Source organism: Ciconia boyciana, chromosome 4 (assembly GCF_034638445.1).
Source record: "Ciconia boyciana chromosome 4, ASM3463844v1, whole genome shotgun sequence".
Lineage (NCBI taxonomy): Eukaryota > Metazoa > Chordata > Aves > Ciconiiformes > Ciconiidae > Ciconia > Ciconia boyciana.
In genome coordinates this window covers 25,559,807-25,575,095 of record NC_132937.1, presented here as the reverse complement: position 1 = coordinate 25,575,095, position 15,289 = coordinate 25,559,807, and the positions used below count along the sequence as shown (strand labels likewise).

Sequence of the window (15,289 nt, the reverse complement as noted above, 5' to 3'; positions counted from 1 at the left end):
TTAGTCACTTGCAGGATCGAGACCTCCATCTTTCCAGACAAGGATAATATTGTCTCTGTGCTGTCATCAGTACTGAACACAGCAGGTAAATGCAATAAGGTGATGTTTTTACACAGGCATGAAATATCAACGAAACGAATTCTCTGAAGTTGTGGGGGTGGGAGAGTGTTGGTTTCCCAAAACCCTGTCTCTTAGAGATCAGAAATATCAGGAAGCTGAACACTTCAGCGGGGAAATGGAAGCAAAGATGCTACATGACACTATCATACTTGGTGTTTCTTGAACGACCAGAAATGACTTTAGAAAGCTAGGGAACCGCTCTTCAGCTCCTACATGACGGACAGACAAGAGTACCTTAGGTAAAGCAAGGGTGGCCCACAAACGTACACACGTACACAAATGCAGCATCTGGATCAGGCAAGAACCCCCAAGTGAGCCTTCTCTATTCATAGCAGTGCATGAGGGAATTCAAGTTCAGTGGCTATACCAGGCCTCACTTCTTTTATGCAGGCTTCTTACATTGTCCCTTGGCTTTGATGAGCAAGCAGCCTCATAACTGGGGTGTGTTACATCGCCCAGCACACTATTGACACTCATGGCTACAGAAGAACTGGAAAGACCTGCGGTGAACTCTCCTTCCCGTATTGGCACTCGCCGTTGATGGAAAGCTGTCAGGAGCAGAGCTGTTGTTGAGACCCTCTCCCATCACCACAGAAGGGGAAAGGGCTGCTCAGCTAGGCCCACTGACACACAGCGTTGGCCTCACCGCACAGTCCCCCAGGCTGGGTGGCCAGCTTCATGCTAACTGCGTGGCACTGACATTCTTGCCCCTGACTGACCCAATGGTTCCAGGTGCAACATGACAGAGTGCCCGATGTGCCCCATTCCAACATCTTCTCCTCCCCACCAAAGCTAGCCAGAACCGCAAGCAGCAATAAGCATCAACAGAGTACAGAATTCCAGGCTCAAATAAATGATGCACTGATGATTGCCAGGTGGCAGTGGAAAGTGGCTTGCTGCCATCCCCGTGGTGAGGTGCGCTGCCTGGCCATGCACAGCGTCTCGTTCTCTCACACGCACCGACTTCCTTTTGGCTGAGAGAGACGTGGGTAAACTCAGACTGGTTCCTGCTTTGAACAACAGAGACACCAGAACAGCAGGACTTCCCTGGGAAAACCTCTTCCCTACAGCACAGCCAGTATCAAGAAGACCATCTGCCTCATCTGTGGGACATCTCCCTCTGCCTGCTGTGTTTGATAACGCCCTCAGAACTCCTGCACTGTGTACCTTTCTACCTCAATTCTCTTGTGATAGTTCAGATTCTCTGCAGTAGCACAGCATTGTCATTCACCTTTATTTTGAAATGAATGGCTTCCCACCCTCAGTACATTGTAATTGTTTTGTCAAGGTTTAATTCTCAGTGTTTTGACCCAGATTTCAGTCACACTCAAAGTTTTCACCTTTGGCATTTTCTATTTAAAAAATCATCTTTCAAATAGTCTTTCATACATTTAATTTTATGTGGACTACAATACCATCCTAATTTCTGCAATACCATTTTGTAGTTGGTCTCCCACAGCAGAAAACTATTAAAAACTCAAATGCTTCCGAACAACTCTGGAGAACTTCATCCCATGTAAGAGTAGGAATTTAAAATCAGGATGTCCATCTGGCACTTTGCTTCCTTTTCCCTCAATGGAGAGACATACGCACTTTTTGGGCACATTTAATCTAACCTATTTCAGATGTTTGTTTTTCAGATGACCTGCACTTTGCTCTAAATTCCATTGAGAAGACCTCCATTAGCCATAAAGGCAGCCCAGGATGACAAGCCTAGATGTTGCATCTACACTGCAGTCAGATGAGCTTCTGTCCCTAGTATCAGCTAGTCCACAACAGTTTCTCTCTTTGGCACCCACTGCTTATCAATACAAAGCAGAACCTAGTCTGAAATCGCTTTTATCTTCCTCAGCACTGATGGGACTCTTACACACAGGTATTGGTTTCTGGCACCACCTGTTATTCAGTAATCACACAGGGATAAGAAGTCCGACAATGTTCGGTGTTTGTATCCTGTGTTAGGCATTGCAGGCTGGGTTTTCAACCGCCACCTCGAGTAAACTTGTTGCAGTCATCTGACATGCATAGTTCCCTCCTCTGGCTGCAAATCTCCAGATCTGCATAGGCTTAAGTGTAGCATAAGCTACACTTAAGTTAATGGAGCACAGTATCTTTTTTCAGTTCTGGCCCTGCCTAGGCATTTTGGATAAATCATGACTCTTCAGCAGACAGGTACTGGCTCAGGGCACCTGCCATGTTCCTTCAAAAAACAACTCCATGCTACACAGAAAAGTCATTGTACTTATTCTAGTTGAAAATGCTGCAGGGTACTGAAATACCTTCCATATGTAATGGTTTATGTCGGATGGTAGCTGTTTGGCAACATGCAGATTCCAAACCTCTATCCTACAATAGGATCGGTGCAAGCACAACAGTACTGTGCCATGGGGTTCACCGCAGATTCAAGGAAGCTTGCATGGAAAGCAAGGAATTCTATGGAGAATCACACAAGTTGCTCATCTTTAAGCTGATGACATCACTTTGTGAGGACCTTAAAGATGCTAGCTAATTTTGTGGGGGGCAGAAGACAGATATGTCCAATCATGAATGGCTTTGTCATGTATTAAAAGACATGTAAGTGGGAGAAAAAAACTACAAGACTAGGATTACAGTAGGATTACAATATGCAAAAATCTGGGAAAGGAAACAATTTTTCTGTAGCAGCCTGAGCAACAATACTGTGCAAAACTTTTACTAAGTGGCATCTTCAATATACTGATGTTTATGTAGCAGCTGAACCCACAGGGTCACAGGCACAGACACACAGAAGCCAAGATGTTCTCCAGTGACCTGCGGTGCACTCAATGTCCAAGACTCAAAATGTGCAGACACCAATACAGAGAAGGGTTGTAAAATAATCCAGGCAGATAGCTTAGTTTGTCTTCAAAACCTTGCCCTGGTGTTAAATCTCAGGTACCAAGACCATAGAATCAGCTCCTTTCTTTGTTGCTGGCATCAGCATCAGGATGACTTCAAAATAATGTCCTAAGGCAAAAGACTAAAGCTATGCTCCCACCAGGTCATTGGGCCTATCACTACTACATATCCTCGAGAGGAGTTTTCACAAGATGGGACAGTGCAACTCAGTGCTCTGAAGAAATGAAGTCTCTAGGTTCTCTTGCTTTCTTGGGCACTGTTTTCTTTATAGTCGATGAGTTTGGTAGATTTTTGCTTTTCATGGATGTTGCTTTCCTCTGTTTTTGATGAGTGGTTCGGAGAGATTTCAGCCCCAGCATCTCACAGTACTTATTGCACTGGTGGAGGGCTCTGAACTGCTCAATGAAGGAAATCGAGCAGTTGCCTTTAAAACCTTTGTATCTGTAGCGACAAAGAAAAAAAAAGCCAAATGGGATTTCAAGATTCATTTTCAGCACAGGGAGGCAGAGTATGACTGTAGGCAACTTTCAAGGCAACTTGAAAACATTAAGCAAGTCACTTCCACCCATGCTGTTTGGAGAAGCACTAACTCTGTCACAGAAAATCAAACTGAGCCATTGAGAGGTGAAGGAAACCAGGCAATAAGTAGTGACAGAAGAGGGAAAAGGGTTAAAGAGGCATAGTTCTGTGGTCTGTGTCCTGGCTAGTATTTTTCATTTCATTTAGTTGAGAATATAATTGTCTGCTGGCTAACTTTGTCTCAGTAATATATAAATGAAATCCATTCTTCATCATTCTCTGTAACAGTTCTTTTGACTATCATGAAGAGACAAGGTTGCCACAGGAGGTATTGTCAGAACCAGAAGCTCTTTTCATCCAAACATGTGCATAACTTCTGTGCTACGCTCCTCCCTCACCCAGGCTTGACTACAAGATCTCAAGGAGCCAAGCCTCTTGGGGAAGGAGGATGTAAGGAACATTCCTGAGGAAGGCAGTCTCGTCCAGCCTTCACAGTTCCCAAGCCACCACCGCATCTCCCACTGCTACCTCTCCCTTCTTCAGTAGGCTAGCAAAGCCGGGGAGCAGGCAGAGCATGTACATGCCTCTTCTCCTCACCCTGCCACTGGTTGCTGACATTCCTTCTGGTCCCTGCTTTTTAAGCTGCATCAGCTTTTTTAAAAAGCTGCACCTGCTTTTTAAAGGAGTAATTTTTGGTCAAATTACCAGGATGGAGAAGGGAGAAGAAAGGCCAGGCTGCTCCTCTCCTTTTTTTGGTAACCTTAATAAGTGCATGTTCTACCCTATTCTCTTGGTTCACTGGACATACAGTGTCCTCAGATGTGAACTGTGAGTTATCACTGCACGAAAAACAAACAAACAAGATTTAGCACTGAAATGAACACAACATGCTCATTGCACAGCATTCCAGAGAGCTTCTTTCCTCATGCAGATTGCATAGTGCTAAAGAAAACACTGTTGCTCTGAGAAGGGCAAACACCTTCTGACAGATAAGCACCTTTATTGCAACACAGTCTGCCAAATTTTCTTCTACAAAAGAATGGTGCCAGTGGTGAAAATACAGTAAAATACCTTGCTACAAAAGGGGATTATATCTGCCTGCATTTATATCTAACTGCCCGATTTTGCATCTCTAGTGTTCCTCTACAGAGAAGAAATAGAAAAGTTGAAACCTCAGGCTGACTGCTTTCCTAGCACCAGTAATTCCACACTAGGAGGAAAGACATTTCTTTGGTGGATAAAGCAAATCTGAAAGTTTCTCTAGTATATCTAAAAGGTAATATTTATTGCTTATTCAAGCATATACCAAAATGGTAATGTATATTGGCAGTCCCCCTTACAGCCAAAATAAGTCATCTATACATTTTGCTGCTGCTTTTAAACACTGTCACAACTGCCTACCCAAATGGATTTGGATGGATCCCAAATGATTTCAGACAAGCTATTGCAGCCACAATGATGAAGCCTTTGCATATAATTGTAAGGTGAACAGCAGACCTTAATCTTCTAAGGAATGAAATTATTGCTGGTGGTTAACTTCAATATGAAAAATTGGAGTTCAACTTTCTCATCATAAGTATTTAGGAGTCCTTTTTGTCTTCTCATACCAATATTTTATTCTCAGATTCTTCTTTGAATGTGAAATATATATTTCAATGAAATAGAGCTCCAAGTGTATTTTACCATTATTTGTCATGTGAAGCTCTTCATACCAGACGAGGTTATCCTCTAAGTTAAACAGGCAGTAAGCCTGCCTGCTCTAGAGAAACCACTCAGCTAGCTTGCTATAAACAGCCAGATGAACCTCCAGGGGTTAAGAATTTTTTTTTCCTCTCCTCTCCAAGTAAATTATGTGTTTGTTTACCCAAAGGGAGTTTCAGAGGAGTGCCATTGTTACTTCAGGACTATACCCTGGAGCTCAGCAAAAGAATGAACTGTTCTCTCGCCCCTTTTGAGAAATAATAGACTTGCGACTTTATACTTGAGCTCCTTTACTAGAGCCACCAGGTGTATGCTCCAGACATATCAGCAGAACAAGTTCCACATGCAAACACACCTGTGCTCAGCAAGAAAATCTCTTTATATCAGGCATTGATCCTGACTCCAGAAACTAGCTGAAGCAGAGCAATGCACTGCCAGCAAAGAGCAATAACTTAGACCGAAATATTTTGATTAATTTATCATGAATATTCAATTAACCATTGAGTCTTTCCAGTGAGTGCCAGTGGCAACGACAGCTGCTAGAGCATCTTCCACTGTCATGGTGTGTCACTGCTGGATGCTGCATCAGGGCATGTAACACAGATGCAGCTGCCAACGTCTGAGGAGATAATGAGGCTCTGTGCAGACAGCCTTTGGGTAGCACCTGCTTACTCTGGTATCTGAAATTCTCCATTTCTGCTGCAAGACTGATTGAGAGGCTTCAATTCTCCTGCACTTTGTGTAGGTGTAACCTCCAGGGCTATCAGTTACATGAGAAGTTTCACTGCACTGAATGCTGGCTATTTGAATTCATGGCTGCAAAATGACCGCGCGCTCTTTCTCTTGATCTTGCTTTCTTTTTTTCCCTAGGTAGCCATGGCAGCTAAAGAAAATTTCTTAATGTGTTTTTCTCATGCTATAAAATTCTGATAATACCTATTTCTTTGTGGAAATAATCTTGGAAAGAAAAAGTTGAGCTAAAAAATTCCACTTTTCTCATGAAGTAAATAGAAGTCTGTCTAAATGGCTTTCCTATCTGTATTTGGTATTTGTCACTTTCTGTATGTCTTTGAAGGAACATCTAAACAAAGAGCAAAACCAGCAGCATTTGCTCAGATGATACTATGAGCAAGAGACACTTTAAATGAACAATTGAATGCTCTGCTAACTAACTTTAGCTTTAGAAGTCAACAAATGCCAGAAATATTTGCAGTAAAAGAGCATAAATATCTTGTGATATTTATATTAAAAAGATGTGATTGTTTTTATTTTACTAGCTTTGCTCCTAAATCAAGTCATCCTCGTTTCTCTTCTCTTAAAATACTAGGTTTGCATTTGATCTTGTGGCTACAGATGTGGCCTATGTAATACTCCTTGTCCATTTTGGAAGTTGAGAGGCATGAATGAGCCTAGTTTGGCTCTGCAGTGTGCAGAGAGCCCCAGGTCTTATAGCGGGCCATAGGAAAACTAATCTACAGATGTGAGACCGAAGTTTTGCATCTGAGCTCTCCCAGCTGTTTGCTGTTTGTTAGTCGCTGCTTTCACAGAGCCCCCCTTGTGTGCTTCCAGACGGCATCATTTGTTCTGGACAGACCTAATGACCATAGCTCTGTTGTAATTTGGCAGAACTTGTGATCTTAATTCAAACCATTCTGTGCTGTTATAGCTGCTTGTATGTGTAATTGGGGGAAGGTCTCCATTACTGAATGGCTTCTACCTTGTACAGTCCGTATTGCACTCGTATGTTCAATAACACCAAACTATTGACTGTTCCAAGCCATGAAAAATATGAAGCTGTTATTTTGCACAGCATGGCTATTAATTCACTGACTGTATCAGATGACCGATACAGAAAACCCGGACAGAATTTCATCTCCCAAACTTGACAGCTGGGGGCTGGCCCAAACCAAATGTTCCTGAAACCTGAAGGGGGAATGTTGGATTTGTCCCCAGGCTTAAACTCCCCAATGCCTCTTGTTGCCATGTTGAGTAAAACTAAATTTGTCAATGCCCTGAAACCAGACAGACTTTCAGATCCACACTGGGCAAACAGCACTGCTGTTAATCATCATGACCGTGGGTCACTGTGTTCCTGATTACTTCATCTTTCTGTTTACCGTTCTCGGATCAATACCTGGGCACCTGTGTACAGCTTCTAAACTGGCTCACTGTTTGCACGTAGAAGCCAGTCGCTGTGTTGCATTATTTTTGTTTACGTTCGCCAAAGAATCTACTAAGCAACTTATTTAGAGGGTTGATTGCCTGACTCTGGTGCGCCCCAGTGGCTACATTAAAAATACTTCCCAGGCTTTTCGGTTTCTAGTTAGGCTTCGCCCTCTACTGACAGAACTGTATTGCAGCTACTTCAGCGCATTGCTTTGGGTTCCTTTGGTTGCCAATTCACTGGTAAAACAGACATAGAAAGGGTAAAAGATCAGAATTACTTTGAAGAGCGCTAATTGTTGAAAACATCAATCTCTCCACAGCCTCTATAGGAAGGAGGGGAAAGATAAAGACAAAGGATACATAAACGCTCATCCAGAAATGTTTGTTCAGACTTGGAATATGAGTCTGGACCCCCAAAAAAATCATTAACAGCAACGAGCAATGCTGAATATAGGTACAAAATGTTAATATATGCTGCTTATTGTGCTTGGTTTACAAGAAACACTGAGCGATGAATAATGGCCATGAATAATTCGTGACAGTTGCCATATTGGCTTTTGCAAATTCATCAATAACAGTTTGTACTGTGACATAGGTTATTTGAAAGCTTGATTATCCTACGAGCATGGCGGGAGTGGGGGAGATGGATTTTTTTTTCCCCTGATCACAAGTTTAATCTTAGAGTGAAATGAGAATTGTATTTAATTTACATTCCAACCAGGAACAATATGAATGTTTTTCCATTCATCAAGGATCACAGAAGCATTTCCCAAGGATATTTTTGGTTTGCCTTGATGTGACTGGCCCAGGCTTAGAAGAATTGGAGGCAGAGGACCTGTCTGTGATCAGTGAGGTCACTACCTCTGCAAAGAGTGGTTGAGGAAACTATGGGAATTTCTATAGGCAATTACACCAAAAAGTCAGCTTTGTATCTTCTCTAACAATAGAGTTAAAATCATAACAGTATCATACTATATTTTTTAGTTAAGTAGGACTATGTATGTTCTCCCCAACATGTGAGATAGACAGTCTCTCATTGGCATGGCTGCACGCTACCAAAAGCAGCAATAGCCAGTAATACAGACGAATTCTGTGTACTTGTTTGTTTTCTGCATCCAGGCTTGCGGAATTGAAAATCAAACTGCAGATATTAATGCAGAGGTGTCCTTTCTAGGAAAGGAGCATGAAAGAAAAATACAGGACCAGGAAAAATCTCTTGTCTTGTAGCAATATCATTGGCTAAATGACAAACAAAATGATACTCAACATTTTTAAGAGGTTGTTCATGAAGGGAAATGATATTCCCTTACATATGACTGAGGTGATCCTTACTACAGCCTGCATTGCATATTCATTTTCTCACTTCACCTTCCTCTTCCCTAGCCCAACATGGGTTTTTATAGGAGTAATTTCCCATAGTGAGCTGGACAACAACATCCATTAAACCATTTCTATAAATCTTCTGATTCTAGAGAACAGTGTTGCCTCAATAAAATTTTTATGACTTCTTTGTTTTATAACAGGATGATGCAACTTCATTTCAACTGATTTCACTTTGGATCCACAGCTGAAAGAGTAAATCAATGTAAGTTTTGAATGGATGCCAGCCTGCAAATTGTTAAGGATTTTCCCAGAATATTCTGGGGTCAAATTTTTAATAATTTCAAAGATACTGTGAGGTTTTTTTCCTGTACCACAGGTATGTAGACAAGCTCTAGTTTAGCATAAAGACTGAATACATGTGTTTGGGTCTGCTTTTTTCTATCAGTTTCTCAAAAAAGAATATGAATTTAAAGCATTGGTCACAGGCATTTACCCCCATCCCCTTTCCCTTTCCAGCAGCCAGCTGATTTGAATGACTGCCTACACGGCCTATTTCTATCAATGGCTCTTTTGGCCTGTGGTATAACTAGAAGCTTTAATTAACAAAAACTTCAGAGAAGTGGAAGAAAGTTAGAACATTAAAGGCCTATATCTTTACACACATGCTTAAGTCTCCCAAAAAGACCTGAAGCCATTGCAAAACTACTAGGAAACAGGCCTCTCTAAATATTATGAACAGATCTTTTGTTATAGCTCAGAATTACTGCTTTTGAGAGAGAAAGAGATACCATCAAATCCCTTAACACATTTCCTTTTTTATCAGATAAGCGGCCTATACAAAGCTAAACAGACATCTTCCCTCCACCCATGCAGCTGACAAGAACACAGGCTCAAGAAAAGCTTACGCCACTGCCTGCTATAGGAAGAAAAACTAACTCAGAGTTCTAAACTGTGAAAAGAGTCTTTATAAAAGCTTGTGTCATAAATACATATTCTAAAGCTTTGGCACTTTGGCTGGCTGCAAGGGGGATTTCAGCTGTCTCCCCTCATGCAGTCCCTGCAAATTCCTTGCAAAAAGGGCAACACAAACTTCGGCCCCTTTCAGGGCATCTCCTTCCCTAGTTGCCACAGTACTGTGGTAGATAGCCTCTCTTCTTCCAGTGGAAGAGTAGGAGGGGAGAGGGGTCACTTTGACTACTGGCAGCAGGATCTAGTAATAGGGCCAGACAGGTATAAGCGCTTGTATTTGCATTTGCTGGGGCAGGTGCTAATGAGTGCAAGCCCAGCTGGAGCTCTGGCTCCAACAGCATGCTGGGGTTTGAGGTATTTCCTCCACGGCCAGAAGCTCTGGACAGCACAAACACCAGGTCCTTCATTGTACCCCAGGCTGGAGCCAGTGTTGGCCCTGCATTTTCAGCCCTACCTTCCTCCAGCTGAGGCACCACCAAGTAAAGTGCCTCACTTGCTTGTAAGTCACCAGACACCTGGATTTCACTCTTGAAATGCCCTTTGAATAAGCCTATTTTAAGGGAGGCGTGAAGGAAAAGCAAAGCCCAACCTACAGTGTAGCCCCATCCTTTTAGAACAAAATAAATGTGTTTCCCTTACAGGCAAGTTCCCATAAATATGAACAAAAAGAAGTTAAAAGAGTCACATGAGGATTTTTTTCTTCCAAAGTTAAAGCAAGAATAAATTTCCAGTGCACCCTCCCCAAACACATTTACACTGTGAAGAGATTGATGTGTAAAGCAAAACCATGCTGATGAGAAATACTTTTTCACTCACCCTTTGGCCAATGTTGCTATGCCAACGTCAGTTAACTTCATTCCTACACCTACAAGGCATCAAGGAAACAGAGAGCTTATGTTACACTAGAATTTCTAGGAATACCTTCAGATTCAAGACCACCATATATAGAGGCATTAAGTATTATTTATTGATTCATGTTTTTAATTTTAATTATTTGTCACCATTTTTAAAAACATTTTAAAGTACCCCAGTTAAAAATAGGATATTCGTGCTCTGATCACTAGCAATTTCTAGAAGTCCGTCTCACACCGGTAGTTTACAGATAGCAAGGTGATAAATAGAGCATAACTTGTTTCCTGTGCTAGACAGTCAGTGGGGGGGAAGGAGGGGTTACACTTTGATGACTGCATTTTAAGAAACATCCAAAATCTTTGCTTATGCACCTGCTCTGAGATGTGTATATTTATTTATGGGTTTTGTGGTTTTGATGCCTTGCAAACTTGGACTACAATGGTTATCAGTAGGAATTGCATATTTGCTTTGCTAATCAAATAGCAATGGGTCGGTCAACCTTATTTTTGCTTTTTGGGTGAGAGATCCAAAATCTCTTTCTTACTGAGTATTTCCAAAAACTTGGGGTTTTTAACCTGTCCCTTTGTTGACCTGTTTATAGGCAAAATCCAGTCCTGTAGTGTGCAATTTTTTCTGCACAGGAAAATGATGGTCTCAAGACCATTTTCCTTGGAGAATACCCTCAGAAATCTCAACTGGTATGCCTGAAAAATGCAGCCTAGATACTCAAATGAGAAGATGATCAGAGAGGAAGGATGTTTCTCTTCAACAGCAGCAGGTATATTGTCCTTTGTGGCAGCAATCGTTATGGAGGGTCAGATACCATTTCTGCTGTTGTGCTTCCCTCCGGCTAGGAGTTTGTTCTTTCTTCTCCCTTTAAATTACTTCAGGGGTCTTGTTTAGATGTCTTGTTGCTAATTTTCCTGCCTTCTCTTGTTAAAGAATATGGGGTATTTTCTAAGATCCCACCTTTCTTTGGTTTTCTTTAACAAGGGTCTGTCTGCCTTTGTTTCAAATGCATCTATGCATACTGTGTTGGGTTCAGGCCCAGCATTTCAGCAGTTAGGAGGAGTCACACGCATAGGAGCGTAAGGGCAGCATTTAGTAAATGCGAGGAGGGCATTTCTTCACCAGTCTTTTTTTGAAGGAACATGTTTCTTCAAACCTAGCCAGGACCTGAATGTGGAGCATTCCACTGTTCAGAGATTGTTGGTAAGTATTTAAATACAAGAAAAAGTGAAGGACTAAGATCTTATTAGCAACTTAACTCTTTAATTCACAAGACATTTCATTAACAGGTGAGACAGGGGAGGTGAGACAATAAGTCAGGCTTGACTCATATTGAGTGTCCTCATTTACTAAGGGAACATGTGGAAGAAAACTCTCCCGTTAAGAGTGCAAGATTTGTTTTTTCTTTTCCAAACTGTCTTCTTACAAAAACATAAGCTAGGTAAAAATTCACTTTCTCTGCTGATTAGATAAACTTCATAATACTGTACAGGTTAATACATGTTTGCCCCTGCTGCCACAGTAGGCAATTAATTAATGTCTTTCTGTTCCCTAGGGTAACACACACACAAACAAACACAGTGCACTTAAAAGAGGCTGGAAAATAAAATATCCTAACCCTCTCTCCTATCTTTTATTCCGATCTGCATGAGATGCTGTATAAAACAGGCACAGGGCCAGGGTACTGTCCGCATCTGGAGAAGACTCTGCCCATTACAAGGTTATGGAAGGAGCACATTCAGCATTGCCAACAGGACACAGAAAGCCAAGAATAACATTGCTCAGAAATAAGTCTCTGGAAGTTCTGCAGTTACGGGGATTGACTGTGAGTGGTCCCCAGTCTGTATCATGGGAAAGCCATTTTATTAAGCCCCCACTCAGACAACTCACCTTGCAGGTCAGTGACAAGCAAGCTCCCACTGGTCTTCTCATACACCCAGTGCTGGAAGGTGCAACACTTCTGGCCAGCCTCTGAGTCTCTTCTCAGGAAATTTACTTCCTTGCCATCCCTGACAGAGTATTTCACAAATTCACCAACCAGCTCCTCCTCCACTGTCGCGTAGGGGATGTTGTTAGCAGGGCGATGAACAAGAAAAATAGGAATGATCCTGAAATCAAGGGATAAAAACTAATAAAATCCAGAGAGTTCTGTCAATGAAGGAGTAAGAAACAAAGTGGCCAGTGACCTCACAGAGTGAATTAACAGCTACCAAGTTTAAACCAAGCCAGGAGACATCTGGATAAGATTTGGATCTCTAGGTAGCTCTAGAACATAATCACATTATCCTCTGTGTGCTTATTTCTTTGTATTATTTACTCAGATGTAAACTTTTTCAAAGCATACTTTCTAATGTTGCCCTACTACATCCCAAACCCTAAACCCTGCACAATAATGTGTGCTTGCTTATTTTGGAGTATCACTGCTTTAGCTGCTCAGTCTGACTGATACATGATTCAGTCTTTCTGAGGTGTTAAGCACCTGCAAATTTGATCCACTCCAGAAAGTGCTTTGCCCAAGACCAGTGGAAGTGGAGGATTTCTCAGACTAGACTTCTAAAACCTGACACATCCCAAATTAGCAAACACTTTTGATAACGAAAATACAAAGCAACTACTTTACCAAAAAGTAAGAGGAAACAAGAAAGTCTCTGGAAAGACCATCAGATTCTCAAGACAAGTTGGTCCAAGTGAAAATCTAGAATCTGAAGATTCTTGGGCTTTGGCAAAGTTTGGATCCAGGTCAGAAAACTTCAGCTAGTTTTGTACGAAGTTTTCAGGAAATTGCAAACTTGACAAGATTTGTCTCATTTTATTCATTTAGAAATTGAGTTAGTTTAGCCAGAAAGACTTACAAAGTTTTGTAGGAATACACGCTAGGTCCATTTATACCTAAAGATGCACCATGCCAAAAACTCACATCCAATATCGAGTAAGATTTTGCTTGGGGTTTCATGGTCTTCCCAGAGAGAAAGACTGAATGTGAAGTGAAAATGACAATAGTCTGGAAGGAAGTATCTGTCTCACTGGCAACAGGACCTTCTTGGTTACTGTCCTGGTTTCAGCTGAGATAGAGTTACTTTTCTTTATAGTGGCTGGTATGGGGCTATGTTTTGGATTTGTGCTGAAAACAGTGTCGATAATACAGAGATGCTTTAGTTGTTGCTGCACTAGTCCAGGACTTTTCAGCTTCCCATGCCAAGTGCACAAGGACTTTTCACCTCTGCCAGGTGCACAAGAAGTTGGGAGGGGGCACAGCCAGGACAGTTGATCCAAACTGCCCAAAGGGCTATTCCATACCATATGATGTCATGCTCAGTACATAAAGCTGGGGAAGAAGAAGGAAGGGGGGGGACATTCGGAGTGATGGCGTTTGTCTTCCCAAGTAACCATTACGCATGATGGAGTCCTGCTTTTCTGGAGACAGCTGCACACCTGCCTGCCCATGGGAAGGAGCGAAGGAATTCCTTGCTTTGCTTTGCTTTGCTTGCGTGCGCGGCTTTTGCTTTACTTATTAAACTGCCTTTATCTCAACCCACGAGTGTTCTCACTTTTATTCTTATGATTCTCTCCCCCATCCCACCGGGGGGAGTGAGCAAGTGGCTGGGTGGTGCTTAGTTGCCGGCTGGGGCTAAGCCATGACAGTTACCAAAGTTCCTGCTGTCTGGAAAGTAGTGTTCTACCTCACAGACAGTCATCTTCTGTTTGTACTTAGGCTGGAAAAACTCAGCAAACTCAGCTTAGGCAGCACTCTGATACTACAGTATAAATCTCCAAAATTAAAACCTTAGAGTAAGCAAAAAAGTGACATCAGTGTATATTGGAGTGAAATTTAATGCTGCTCTGAGATAAGATCATTTTGGAAAGCCATTCAGCTGGAGCTGGTAATAGAACATAACCATATTCTATCAGCTAGCTCACAAGAGCTCCTAGCAGTATCTCAGAACAAATGGGGGAAATGACTGTCACCACAAAACAGGTTTCTAGTTACCTGCTTTCTTACAAACAGTCATCTCTCTTAGAGTAACACTCCCAAAGGGGTGGTATAGTTGCTTCCAAACACACTTGTACTGGATTCTGGCAATGGCAGAATCATGACTGTACCTATGTGCTCTATATACATTGAAAGGAGGTCTAGAAGAATTAGTCACGGGACAGAGAACCACATGTAACCAGAGCACTTCTGTATAAGTCTTCCAGTCCTAGTCCACAGTGAAGCCTTATTGACACGATTAATTTATTTGTTGTGATATTTTACCCTTATTGTTATAGCACATGCAGTTAAACTGGTACAAATGGCCTTCATACCAGTAGTCATTCTCCTTCTAAGGAACAATCGCTGCAACTGTAGGCACTTGTCTAGTTCTAACCTACTCATTCAAGGAATGATACCAGCTTAACTCTACCAGTATCATTAAAGTGAACAACTTTCATTAGTATATAAGGCTCCATATAGTTTCATATTACTGCACACTGAAAGGAAAATAAATGGGTTAGGGGTTAATAGAAGTGTTAGTACTACTCCACTGTGGAAGTATCATAAGTAACCTCAAGACCACAGAATCTCTCTCTCTCCCCTCCTGCTGCCCTTTTATAAATGTCTCGCTGCCAGGCCACTGACTATTATAGGGCAGTGCTTTCTCTATCCTTTCCCCAGCTTTCTCTTACAGTCAAACGTGCACAGATAGGCTAAGGCTGTAGCTTTAAAGCTAACTCTGGAGAACGTGGACAACTTTTCTCTTGCTCTGTTTCTCTT

At 41.9% G+C, this 15,289-nt stretch overlaps 1 protein-coding gene across 3 annotated transcripts in view; it reads right to left on the bottom strand.

Annotated features, from left to right (window-relative positions):
* Positions 1–344: 344 nt before the first annotated feature.
* The window catches only part of ALPK2 (alpha kinase 2), a 53,516-nt gene continuing 38,571 nt past the window's right edge, over positions 345–15,289 (bottom strand). For all 3 annotated transcript variants that reach the window (XM_072860437.1, XM_072860438.1, XM_072860439.1), the window contains 3 exons: positions 12,427–12,644; positions 10,492–10,540; positions 345–3,438 (listed from right to left, as the gene is read on the bottom strand). In XM_072860437.1, coding sequence (XP_072716538.1) covers positions 3,204–3,438; positions 10,492–10,540; positions 12,427–12,644 — 502 coding nt within the window. In that variant the 3' untranslated portion in view covers positions 345–3,203. The remainder of the gene's footprint in view (positions 3,439–10,491; positions 10,541–12,426; positions 12,645–15,289) is intronic.